General features: G+C 35.6%; 2 protein-coding genes across 2 annotated transcripts; both read right to left on the bottom strand.

Annotated features, from left to right (window-relative positions):
• Window positions 1–242: 242 nt before the first annotated feature.
• Window positions 243–3,966, bottom strand: txndc15 (thioredoxin domain containing 15). Its single transcript, XM_005807203.3, has 6 exons — window positions 3,754–3,966; window positions 2,827–3,134; window positions 2,574–2,717; window positions 1,583–1,746; window positions 585–715; window positions 243–511 (listed from the first exon to the last, which is right to left on the bottom strand). The coding sequence occupies exons 1-6, from the start codon at window positions 3,848–3,850 to the stop codon at window positions 315–317; spliced, it is 1,041 nt and encodes a 346-aa protein (XP_005807260.1). The 5' UTR covers window positions 3,851–3,966; the 3' UTR covers window positions 243–314.
• A 1,063-nt stretch (window positions 3,967–5,029) lies between these two features.
• On the bottom strand, window positions 5,030–12,965 carry c11h5orf24 (chromosome 11 C5orf24 homolog). The gene is made up of 2 exons (XM_023341975.1): window positions 12,460–12,965; window positions 5,030–9,837 (listed from the first exon to the last, which is right to left on the bottom strand). The coding sequence occupies exon 2, from the start codon at window positions 9,830–9,832 to the stop codon at window positions 9,179–9,181; it is 654 nt and encodes a 217-aa protein (XP_023197743.1). The 5' UTR covers window positions 9,833–9,837; window positions 12,460–12,965; the 3' UTR covers window positions 5,030–9,178.
• Between the last annotated feature and the right edge of the window lie 215 nt (window positions 12,966–13,180).

Raw genomic sequence — 13,180 nt, 5'->3', positions numbered from 1 at the left:
AAATCCCAACTTATGAAATTATTCTTAGAAAATGGAGTTTCTTTCTTGAATACATAAGAAGGCATTCATGTAAAGTATTTCTACTTTATTTTTTTGTTTGTAAAGATATTGAGGTGCGACTAACATGCGTCACATTTGCTTTCTGTGATTTGAACTTTGAACTCTAAGATTATTGCCCTCTACTGAGAGGAAACCAACTCAAAAAACTATGAAATATTTCCATTTTTAAAAACATAAACCACAACATTTTGCATATTTTATTTGAATCTGAAACATTTTTGAATGAAAAACTTTGCAGTATGATTATTGTGTTTTCAGTCCTGGTGTTCGTGCTCCTGTCCCGGTACGACCCATCGCAGGTTGTCCGCCCGCAGGATGGCGTAGACGATGAAGGCTTTGATGAAGAGGATGGAGAAGACGAGGAGCCAGTCGATGCCTCTCACCGGGAGGCTGGACAGGGGCCCCATCCGGTCTCCCTCTGTCACGTCTCTGTTGGGGCCCGCTTCAAACCCTGAAGCCAAAACATTCTGCTTTAACCTTTTAGTTTATCTAAATTTTATTTCTTTACACGTTACACGCGCTACCTGTCTGGTTGGTGATGAAGGAGGTGAGCATCTCCAGCGTGCGGTCCGTGTGGTTGAAGCGAGCCATAGGTTTGGCCCCCTGAAACAGCAGGATGTTGGGAACGGCCACCGTCCCAAACCTGGTGGAGAGACTGGCAGCGAAACACAACCGGGACAAAAGTTCAAGAGATGGAAACTAGAAACACAAGTTATGGTTCCCTATTTAATTATTACTATTGTATCAATTTCAGCACTGAGAGAGAAAGCTTTGCAAATAATCGATTTACGATTAATGCTTTATTAGATTAAAATGAATTCCAATCGATTATTTAATGACGTCCGATGACCAGTTAGTTAGAGTTTGGAAGTCAAGTTACAGTGTTGTAGTACAAAATAATTAATAATTCAACATGTTTCTACTCAAGTAAAAGTATTTGGTAAAAAGTTACTCGAGTACTGAGTAACTGATCAAATTATCAATCATTTAAGATTTAAAAATTACATTATCAGATGGACAAACATGTAAAGTTAAGTGGAAATTTTGGTATTTTAAGAACCAAAATGACAATAAATCATATAAGGAACAAAAATGAAAAAAATGAGGCAAAACAAAAATTTTCCAAATCAGGTTTTTATCAATAAAGAAAATATGAAACTAATAAAAACTGCAGGTGTGAGTCTGCTTGTTTTTCATTCAGTGGGAAGGAAATCCAGAAGTTTTACTTAAGTAAAAGTAAAAAGTACAGCGTAGTAAAAATACTCCTAAAAATACATTTTTTTCAGCTCAACTCTGTATACAAGACAAACTGATTCCTGCTGAACAAGTTGCTCATTATTTCATCTGTTGTGAAGAAAATGTCTAGTTTGTAGTTTGGCTCAAACTCTGTTTATTTAAACTGAACTCAACAATCATAAGGAAACTAAGCCACGGAGTGAATAAAACTCAAATGAACGGTGTTTCTAACGGAGACGCAGCAGGGAAATGAGACGTTTTTACACCCTAAAGAAGTTACATCCACCTGCTGTGCTGCGAGGCATCCAGTGCCAGGAAATGCATGCTGGGAAAAACGCGTGGCAGGGCGTTGAAGTGCGGCGCCAGTTTGGCTGAGAACTGACACCAGGCTGTGAAGAACAGAACCACAGAGCACTCTGTGCTGTTGGCGTTGAGAAAATCCATCAGGTCCTGAAAGACAGGAGGAAATCCTCACTTGCTGCTCAGTTACAGTAAAAACCTCTGAAGTTTTACTGGCTGGAACAGAAAACAAGCAGATCAATCTCTGTAAAATATACGAGCTGTTTACACATCAACATCCTAACAACATCCAATTAAAGATCATCTGACTGTTTCTTTAGATCATCACAGGATATGTTGTGTTTTAGGATCTTTTAACCAACTCCAGTCTGTCAGACAGGCGTATTTATCATGTATTAATTACTAGAAACCAAAGCAGTTTTCAAACCTGGCTGCAGCTACTGAAAATGAACCAAAGAAATGTGTCTAATTAGTTCATTCATGACTTACAAGTGAGGGGGACTACATTTTTAAATCGTTCCAGGTCGGCTTGGATGGACTTTATCATTTAGTAAATTAAATCAACTATTGAAAATGACAGCAAAAAACACACATTTAGCCAAGTATTTTTGTTTAGTTTCTACTGCAAATATCTTAGTACATTTTAAATTAGACAAAAATAACTTACAAGTAACTTTTCAGCAAGATAAAAGAAAAAGTTTTTGTTACATAGACAGATGATTTAACTTAAAACAAGATATTTTTCCCATGTTATAAGTGAAATCATCTGCAAGAGGAACTAGAACTTTTTCATCAATATTAAAAAATAACTGACTTGAAACAAGCTCCTGTTTCTTGCTGAAAAGTTACTTGTAAGTTAGTTTTGTCTTATTTCAAATGTACTAAGATATTTTCACTAGAAACTAGACCAAAGTGACTTGGTGATGTTTTGTGTTTTTGCATTTTGACAGATTTCACACTGAGGCAGGAAGAAGTACCTGTGAGGAGTTGAGGACCTGAACAGTGAAGCTCTCCAGTCCTGTGACGTTCCTCTTGTCACAGTTCACTTTATACGTCTTTGCCGTCTCTGTGGTGTTCGCTTCTTCAGCTGGAAGTTCTGCAGGAACCATTTCCAGAGTGACCTGGAAGTGAAACAATAAAAATAAAGGTTCTGTGTGATGTTTTCAGCCCTAACCCTTCAGTCATTTCACAGCAGCTTGTATTTCAGTTTCTGAGCTCCAGCTGAAGAACCTGCTGCATTGATTCTGCTTCCGGCTCCTCCAGCAGCTCCAGGTCTTCGGCCTGCGCAGGCGAGACGCACCGATCGCCGTTCCCGTCGCAGGGGGGAGAGAAGCCCGACTGGAAGTCCTTCACATTCCTGGGAATCAGGGATTCGATGTCAGACGGATCGATCGGGGTTTCAATCCCCATCACCGCGTCTGCGATTTCAGCCGTCTTAAACTGCCTTCTGGGCAAAGAGTCCAACTCCTCTGACTCAACAAAGCTGGGTTTATTCTCCAACTCCTCTGACAGAACAACCTGAGGAGACTCATCAGTTCCTGAAGAAAAACAGAAGATACCTCACTCAACATTTCTAATTTGGTTCAGTCAGGAAAATTCAAACACGAATCTCACAGAGGGGTTCCTTTACAAAAACCCATCACAGCCTTAAAGCTGCAGTACGTAACTTTTACAAAAAATATGGTTTGCCAACACTACACTCCACGAATATTTATAAACATTTTTCACTATATATTATAATCTGTTAGTCTTGACCAAATGTGCATTTCAGATTTCTATTAAATATGGGTTAATTTTTTAATATTTTATCCAACTTGTTTATTTAAAAAACCTACTTTACGGAAGTGTCAAAAATACAACATAAAACTGTATTTATAATCAATAGAGAAGATATAATACAGATCTTTATATCTGTGGTAAACAACTACCTATTTTATTAAGTGGGAAAAAATATTATCGCATTTACATGCGTTTAAATTAGCTAGCTTAAGATATTAATGAAAAATGGCGTCACATTACAAGACGATGAATTCACTTATTCAGAAATATAAGTCAGAACCTTGAATTATTGCTTCTATATACAATCTTATCATAAATGTTATATTTATTAGCATAATCGTCGGTTAATTTTCACAACATTGACAGTTAGAGTCCTACCTTCTGCTGTCTGAGCCGATAGACTCAACATGGCGGAACTGTGAAAAACAAATAACAAAACAAACGTTATAAAAGATTTACGATACTTTCGCGACATATTTTAGTTTTTAAGACGACTATTCGGTCAGAGAAGAGATTATGAGGCCATTACGATGAGATGTGACAGCAGTATTTGTTTCCTAGGAACAAATATTTCACTCTGTGGCGGAACTATATAAATGATACACCGCAATTTAACTTCCGGCGTACTGTTTACAAACGTTTGTTTACGTAAAGAATGAATAATAATAAATTCTAAACAATATTTTTGCATATATTTAAAGGAGATACACATTTGAATCTTATTTTTCTCATTTACAAATAAATGTTTACTTTTTTTACTTTATATTTTAACTTTGAAGATTGAAAGATTCTTGAATATTGTCAATTATGATCATTTTTGCAGTTATTTCTATATCATTTATGTACCCTCTCCTTATTCCTCTGTATTATTATTCTTTGTTTTATTTGCTGATATTACATATTGTGTTGTGTACAAGATCTTTTTTATGTTTTTATTCAAACTAAAGTATATTTTAGGGCTTATGGGGGAATAAAAACTAACATTACTTTAGTAGAGCTTTTTCTTCTTTCATTGCTTCCAAATTACTTCCAGAATTATTTCCTTTATTTCTGTTAGGCCTCCAAATAAAAGGAGCAAACCCATTGTTTTTAAGGCTAAATTTCATAAAAGCTTTAAAGAAAAATCTTTAACAATATCTCAAGTGGAATAGTGGAAGTTCTTTTTTCTTTTAGATGCAAAAGAATGTGATGTTCTTTGTGAAGGAATGAAAAGGTTTAAATGTGCAATAAAACTTAACTTAAACTCAGGTAAAAGGGAAGTGGGAAGTTTTTGTGCAACAGATCTGTAACCAATTACCTTCCAAGAACAAAGTATAACTTTATAAGTCCACTGAGGATAATCAATCAATCCCAGTGAATTTACAATGAAAGAATAAAAAGACTTAAATGTACAACAAATGTAACTTAAAATCAGGAAAATGTTGGATAAAGCTGTCTAAACTATTTTATTTGTTTTTATTTCTTTTTTTACCTTAATAGTTAATGAAATGACATTAACGTTAATCCATCATATCATTACATAGTACTTAAATATTACTACATCAATAAATGTATTTACACTGACATACACTGTAAAAAAAGGATTTTCAGACACTGAACAACAAACACTACAGTCAGAAAAGCAAAACCATCATAAAAGCAAAGAAAAAATTACTCAAGTGTTTTTTTTTTATTTATTACACAGCTTTTCAACATTTCACAACAATCATGCAGGAAGAGTATGGGAATCTGTACAAAGCTTTACAAGCTTTGTCAATCACACAGGAATAACTGGGCTTCACATTTTCTCCAAAACACAAACGTGAGAAAAAGCTGCAGGTGGTGAGACACAAAACGGTAACAGAGATTAAACTATTCATAACTGGGATCCTTGGTTTGCAATGTCTTGCTTAAAATAATAATAATCAAGAATTATTTAGGTATTCTTTCTCCTCCTTACAAACAAACAGTGGATCTCAGGCCTAATATTAGCTGACACAATGTTCTTTGATGAGGTAAAGTTTTTCAAAATTCATACCAACATCTGTCTTTTTAACAAAAAAACAGCTTCAGTTTAATATCTAAATCCCAGAAGATAATTAAGATACAATATATGAACCAAACTTTCACTCTATTCTCATTTTTACCAGCTACATCAGGTTTTATAGAAACTTGGAGCTGGTTCTTGGGATTATTTATTCCATAGTTTTAAGCTAAATAAATGTTAGCTTTTATTGTTAGCATTTCACAATAACAGATTAAAAGTCAGATTGTCACAAAAACGACACAAATCATGATAACTCTTATTAATGGAGAGTTATTAATAATAATTCTACATTAATAAAAACCTTCTGCTACAGTAAAGACAGATAATTTACATTTAATTGTTAGCACTAACAAAATCATGCTAATACTAGCTCCTCCTGCTAACTAGCAGGATGTGAAGCTATAAATTATTTTTAAAAGAAAGGATATTGTTTGGAAAAACAACACATGAGATCTTTAAAATATTCCAGAATATTAAATATGTAAGTTTTACAGTATGGATGGATTCAATGGCCTTATTTTAACAAAATCTTGTAAAGACAAAGTTAATATAAAAACCGGCAATATTTATGACAAAGGTAAAGACTAAAACTCCCATTTAACAATTTAGTTAAAAATTAAACTACAACAGTGGAAATTAAGTTGTTGTTTTTATCTGATGGAGGTTAAATATTAGTGTTAAAAATAAAATACAAATCTGAGTTCTGTCTCTACAAACAAGATCTTCAGAAAATTTAAATTGTGAAACACAGAAATACAAAGCAGATAAACAGTGCAGAGAAATCTTTAGTGTTTTATTACTTCTACATAGATTATTTTTAGTTTAATTGCTGTTAACGATTCTTTCTCGAATTAGCTATTTTATTTGGTAAAAAGAAATGCCTTTTCTGTTTTGCATTTCTTTTGTGAATGTTTTGAGAAAACGGGACAGATGTGTGAATCTGACGTTGCAGCTGGACTTTATGCTAACCCAGCAGAAGCTAGCTTCACTGTGAAATGAAAACATTAAGTCTAATAATACAGTCAGAATAATTTAGTTTATACCTTTATCATGAGAGTTTGAAAGAAAAAAAATCTGATTTAAATCAAGAAACTGGATTTTAATGTTTGGTGTCAAAAAGGAAACTTAAATCTGTGTTTATTATCCACATACAAAACTTCAGAGAATTAAAATCTCTACAATCTAGATGGAAAGTGTACATTATTATTTTGTGTTTTGTTTCACCACAAATTATATTTACTTTTAATAATGCTATTCAAACCAAACTCATGCTAGCTTCCTTCGCTAGCTGTGACGGTGTAAACTGTTTCTGATTTTGGGTCAATTAAATGAACCTCTCAGGGACAGAGTTACACTTCAAAACATTTTCACAAAATCAGGACAAATCTTTCAGTTTCACATTTCTGAAGGACTTCAGAAAATTAGCCTGAAGATTAAGACATAAGGACAAAATGTAAATATAAAGACAGCTGATGTTTAACAATAAAGACTAAAACTAGCATTCCTGTTGCCATCCTGACACATACTTTGAATAAAAAAATGATTTAAACCAAAACGTATCGGTTAAATGGACAAAACGTTGTACAAAGAGGATATTTCTTTCACAACATAACAGACTAATAGAAAAATCAGACATAATGCAGATGATATGAATGCATTCATTTTAGCATCTAATGCAACAAGTTTTACTTCACCCATGTTTAGTTTATATTGGACTGTTTGTTTTTTGATTTACATTTTACACAACAACTTAATGTTGAATCGAACCTTTTGAGATGCTGCGTTCTTTGGTAAAGAGTTAAAAAAAAAGTTTTCTGACTTTTTCAGTACATTTGTTCACACTGCACAGATAATCCAAACATTTAGTAAAATGCACACAAGTTAAAAGACCAGAGAAGTGAAAAGCATAGAATACATACGGTAAATTATTGCACCAAATTTACCAACTTTAAATGGTTTCCAAGAAGAGCAACTTAAAGTTGAACTAAACTTGGACTATGCCATATTTCTGGATGGGTCTTCATAAAAACATTTCCATATAGTTTGATTTCAGGAGCTTAAAGGCTTATGATGAAACTAGAAACAAACAAAAATAAATAAGACAAATACATAGAAAACTGGAGCTTATGTCACAATGACAAAACAAACAGAGTTTATCTTGTAAAAATTAAAATGCTGATACATAATTAATAAGTTCCCAGACAGGAAAGTGAAAGAATTTTATATATTTTAACAAACGTATCAAAGTAATCCAGTCTTTAAGGTTAATGTGATAGTCATGTTTCTACTCTGATACTTTATTGGAACAATTAGTCAGAAACAAAGAAATAAGAAACATGGATTCATATTTATTCCTCAGATATTTTCTGATTTCAAAAAGCATCTTGTTTATCTACAGTTATTAGTAATGAGGTAATGTTCATCATATGTTGAGATATAACTACATGTGGATAATGTATAGAAAAGTATTGGCTCAAAAAAAATCTACTAATGAAACATAAGTGGAGCGATCCATCGTTTGGGAAAACCGCTGAGAATTTTTTAAAAATGCTGAATTTCAAAAAGAAAACAGAAATGAACTAATTAAGTTTAAAAGGACAAATTGAATTCTGCAGGATGAACAATTATCCAAATCTTTCCTGTGAGAAATACTGAAAGAGAAAATAATACACATAACAGAAACAAACATCACAAAGACGGATAACAGTCGTATTTGTCCCAGTCTGCAGGCCGAGGGAGCCGCTAGACAAAAATATGCTAATAACAATAAAGACATTTTGGAGCAACATTTTGAGTTTCAGTCAGTAGAGTTGAAATAAACCAAGTTTATCTGAGTTATGGGGTTTAAAAGAGTCCAAACGATTTCCAGATTAATTTTCTGGGTGCAGAGAAAATCCCAGCATTCCTTCTCTTCTGCTGAGAATCTCCGTTCACATTAGCTTACAGGCTAAATACATTTAATAAAACGAATAAACAGATTTAAAAACATAACTTCAAAAGCATTTAAGCATCAAGTGAAAAGTTTAGCAACAAAAAAACTGAGATCATCCAGGCAGAAACGTGGCTGGAAGAGAGACGCTGTTTGTGAGCATAAAGTTTATCAAGTGGGAAAAATGATGTCAGGTTTTATTTTCCATGTGAATGGCTTATTAATATATTTATCAATGACTGGAAGAGAACATAAACATGAGCAACAAGCCTGAACACACCTGAAAGGAAACGTGATGACATGATCATATTTGCCCTTTTCATGATAAGAACAAGAATGAAACTCTAATAACGTCACATTTTCTTTATTTCTCATCCTCATGATCAACAACAGGAAGTTACTACTGCCAGAAACCACGAAGAAGAAGAAGAAGACAGGAAGTGGTTGGAGGATGATGGTTTTTAATAATTTAAGTGTGATTTTATTTAATTATGTTTCCTATTGAATGGAAATACCGCAATCGTAAAATTGTGTTTTTTACAAAGTTTTGCACACATTTGTAATTGAAGCGCAGCTAATGCAGAAATTAATTTTCCATTTGAAATGGTTTTAAAATGCTACATATTTAAGTGGAGCTGCTGCTCTGACAGGCCACGGCCTCCTGCTGTCCTTGTTCCCATGAATCTGTTGGAGATCTCCAGCGTTAGCATTAGCATTAGAAACAAACGGTGGTTTATCAGGCGGCAGGCACACAAATGACACCAAGACAACAAGAATTTTTTCTAAAAAGTGTCACAAATCAAAATGGCAGCCAGCCCCAACAGGAAGCAGCTGCGTTCCCAGCCAGGTCAGGGTGAGGTGGAGACGGTGCAGAGCCGGTCCTCGGCGGCCGCCTTGTCTTTGCAGGAAGGTTCACAGAGGATGTCTTTGTGCGGCAGAGGGTAGGGGAACGCCGCCGCGCTGCAGCTGCTGCTGTAAGCCAGTTTGTTGAGACGGGACAGGCCCTTGATGCTGCCGGGGGGTCGCCCGGGGCTGACCTTGTACCCCGCGGCCCGTGTGGTGCCGAGCGGCCTCCCCGGGCTCGTCTTGAACCCGGCGGCCCTGGTGGTGCCGAGGGGCCGCCCGGTGCTGGTTCTGTACCCGGCCAGCTTGGTGGTGCCCAGCGGCCGGCCGCGCCGGCCCGACTTCCCGCCGCCTTTGGTCTTTTTCTTCGCCTCGCCGGGCGTTTGCTCCGAGCCTTTCAGGCCAGGTATTTTACCAGGTGCGCGCGGGTCAGCGCCCAGAAGGTCCTGTCTGTGGCACCCCAGCGGCTTGTGGCTCTGGGCGGGTAAGGCCATCGGCGCCAGCGTCATCTGCAGGGAGCCCGGCGGCGGAGGCGGGTAGAACTTGCTGGGCTGCGAGGCGCAGAGGTCGAAATGAGCGGCGGGGTGGTGAGCGTCCTCCGCCAGGCAGGACGGCCTGCTGCTCATGCAGAAGTCGCTGCTGGTCACCTGGCGCATCATCTTTGCTGGGGGTCAAAGTAACGAGTCGTTACTGCCGAGGAAACGCCGAGGAACTCATGGCTCCATGGCTTCAGTCATGCAAAGTGTTTGAGACGGACTGAATAACTGTGACTGGTAAGGAAAATAATTTAGAAAATCAATTAATCGCATGATAAACTTAAACAAAATCAATTTTCATTTGAATGATTTATTGTTTTTCTCTTTCTAAAAAAAGAATGATAAAAGTTTTCAGTGTGATGTTTTATTTTTAACCTTTTTTTGAAGGACAATTTTGTTTCCAAAGTTTTCATAATTCATTTTAATTTTTGACTCTATAGATTTATTTATGTTGGATATTTAACATGTCTTCTGGTTCCAGTGTAAAATGTTCATTAGAATTGAATGTTTATTGATCTTTGATCATCTGTTCTTATTATGCCAATAACATTTTTGACTGGAAAATTGTCTCAAAACAATTTTATCATTTATGGCAATAACTTCTGGGAAAATTTATCGTCCAGCAAAATCTGCTACCTAGAAAATCTGTGTCTATCTGCCGATGATGTGTTATTATTTAAAGACCCAAAAACATTCCAGCTCTTAATAAACATCTGATTTTCTGCACTGATATACAAAATTAGAAATAGATTTTTATGTTCAATACACTTTCAACTGTGATTTTTTTTTAAAGTAATCCAACTCATCCTTTTTATTGTGAGTCTAATATTCCTATTTCTAATAACTGCACAGTATTTTCTGTTATAATCTTGAACAGTATAATATTATTATTGTTTATCTTGTTTTTATATATTTTTAACACGTTTTTGTGAACTTTAATAAAACTGTTTCTATTCTATTCCTCAACGACGGAAACAATCAAAATAATGAATCAATTCAGTAAAATTATTCAGTAAACTGAAATAAATCTGCAATTCTTCTGTTAGATAATCTGAAATAGGATTAGATTAGATAGGATTATATCATCTAATGTGGACAAACCGGACCACCACCTCTCAATGAACGCACTGATCCACATTTTTTACCTTTCGATACGATACCGACCGATATCGATACAGATTGACTTAAAATGTTTCCTTTTTTAAACACAGACACAAATTAACTGAATTACAAATTATTTGATAACCTGAATCCACCAACAGCTTCTCCAGTTTGGTCAAATATGTAAAAACAACTTTGACCTGTTCAGTCAAAGAAACAAACCGACTAAAACAATACGTTAAAATAAACTGCAATAAACTTCCAAATGACTCAGAAACTGTAATTAGGAATTATAAATTAATGTAAAATAAATAATCTCACTTTCTGGCAGAAAAGCAAAATGAAAAAACTTCCTCAAATTAATTTTATATTTTCCATGTTAGTCAACCAACTAAAAAATGGTTTAAGTTCTTAGACGGTAAAATCTCTACATTTTAGTGGAAAAATAAACCACAAAGAGTAAAGTCATCAAATCAAAGCAATGTAGAAATTCTTGCAAATACAAATCTGGAGTTATGGCCGTTACACTCTAAAACCAACAACTCAACTTTTTAGTAATAGATCAATCACATGTTCAATTAAAATGAGATCAATAGTTTGAATTCTGATTATGTATTAATATATTTTGAGACATAAAAAACTTTCTTTATGGTTTTCCTTGTTCCGTTTCATTATGGATAATTAACATATCTTCCAGTTTCAGTGTGAAATGTTCTTTACAAAATTAAGGTTTATTGGTCTGAGGCTGACATAAAGCAACAGTCTTCAGTCAGAGGATTCTTCAGATTCACTGCAACACTGACGGCTACAGCATCACCATCCACAACAACGTTTAAGGGTTTTTGAATGATCTGAAATATAATTTGAATTTTGGATGAAGAAATCATATTTTAATTGTATTAAACATAATTTAAATGTATGTGGTGTGCAAATTTACATTTGCTTTAAATGGGGGAAGAGTCTATGGAAGACCAAAACTGGCATAATTAAAAATAAAAGCAGAAGTATATATATTTTGTATATATATTTTGTTCTTCCTTTTCCTTATCCATACGTTTTGTCAAGAAATGAAATGAATATGTTTCCTTAAATGTATATTTCTTGGTGAAAGGAAGAAAAAAAATAAATAGTTGAAAATATGTGTAAAAGGAAAAACTTAATATATATTTCTGCTTTTATTTTTAATTATGTCAGTTTTAGTTCTCCATAGTTGTCCCCCTGAAATCTCTTTGTTGAATAAAACATTGACCCAATTTTCCTCCAACATCAGAACCTCGAGAAAAGTGCAGATTTCCCTCCGAGCAAACCAAAAAAGCGCAGATTAATCAACAAACATAAAGTTAATTAACATTTTACTCTCTAAATATCTTCATTTATTCTCTGCTGGGATTAAATCACATCAACAATGACGTTAGAGTGATGTGGAGTTTACTATCAAATACATCATCTTTACTGTTTTCCATTCACAAATAAATACGCGCACATGGATTCCGCATCTTTGCGTCCAGACACAAAAACCGCTCGGTGACTCCGCTGCCTCCAGCCTGGTTCTGGCCCGGATAGCGGTCCAGCAGAAAACATGGCAGCATCACGAAAAAAGTGACAATATTTTAAGTAAGAAAATCCTAAAACTCTCGGGGTTACTGTACCTCGATTGTTCGCAGATCAAGCAGAAGGGTTAAGGAGAAAAATGATCTTTCATCCCTCAAAGCGGGAGTCGGTCCATTCCCCCCCCCCTCTGTTATTTTTCCACCTCACGGCTCGGTTCGGTTCGGTTCGGCTCAGCGTGAAGTCAAACACATAGAACCGGTTCGACGCGAGCGGCAGCGAGGCCGAAGAAACGGTTCCTTTATTCCTCTGCTCCGGCGGTTTGGATAAGAAACGCAGCCATTTTCCATTAAAAATTAATAAGGACGGAGAGCGCAGTCTGAGCATGCGCACAGCGGCCGAACAGCGGCCGCGGTTTTCCAGCCTTTCCGCTTCATGAGCCGCTTTGACACGAAAAACCGGAGCGATTAACGGCCGCAGGTGAATGAAAACGGAAAACGTTGCTTCATTTTTAACAATGCTGTCGAGAAAACGTCAGTAGCGGAGTGGTAACGCTTTCTAAACGCCGCTCGCTGTGACGGTGGGAATTCCGTTCCTTTTTAGGAGATCCGCATCATTTGGCTCATCACACCAAAGTGATTCAGCTTCCAAAAAGTTTGTAATTTTGTCCAACAGTTCAATAAATGTGAATAACATCGGAAATGTACTTCACTCTTACATGTTTCTGATCACACAAATTTTAATATCAGACAAAGAGTACATTAAAAAAGCAGTTTTGAAATGACTTCAGTTGTGAAAGTAAACAATCACCATGATTACGTT

Source organism: Xiphophorus maculatus, chromosome 11 (assembly GCF_002775205.1).
Source record: "Xiphophorus maculatus strain JP 163 A chromosome 11, X_maculatus-5.0-male, whole genome shotgun sequence".
Taxonomy (NCBI): domain Eukaryota; kingdom Metazoa; phylum Chordata; class Actinopteri; order Cyprinodontiformes; family Poeciliidae; genus Xiphophorus; species Xiphophorus maculatus.
The sequence above is the reverse complement of the archived record's forward strand: the minus strand, read 5'-3'. Positions and strand labels throughout refer to the sequence as shown.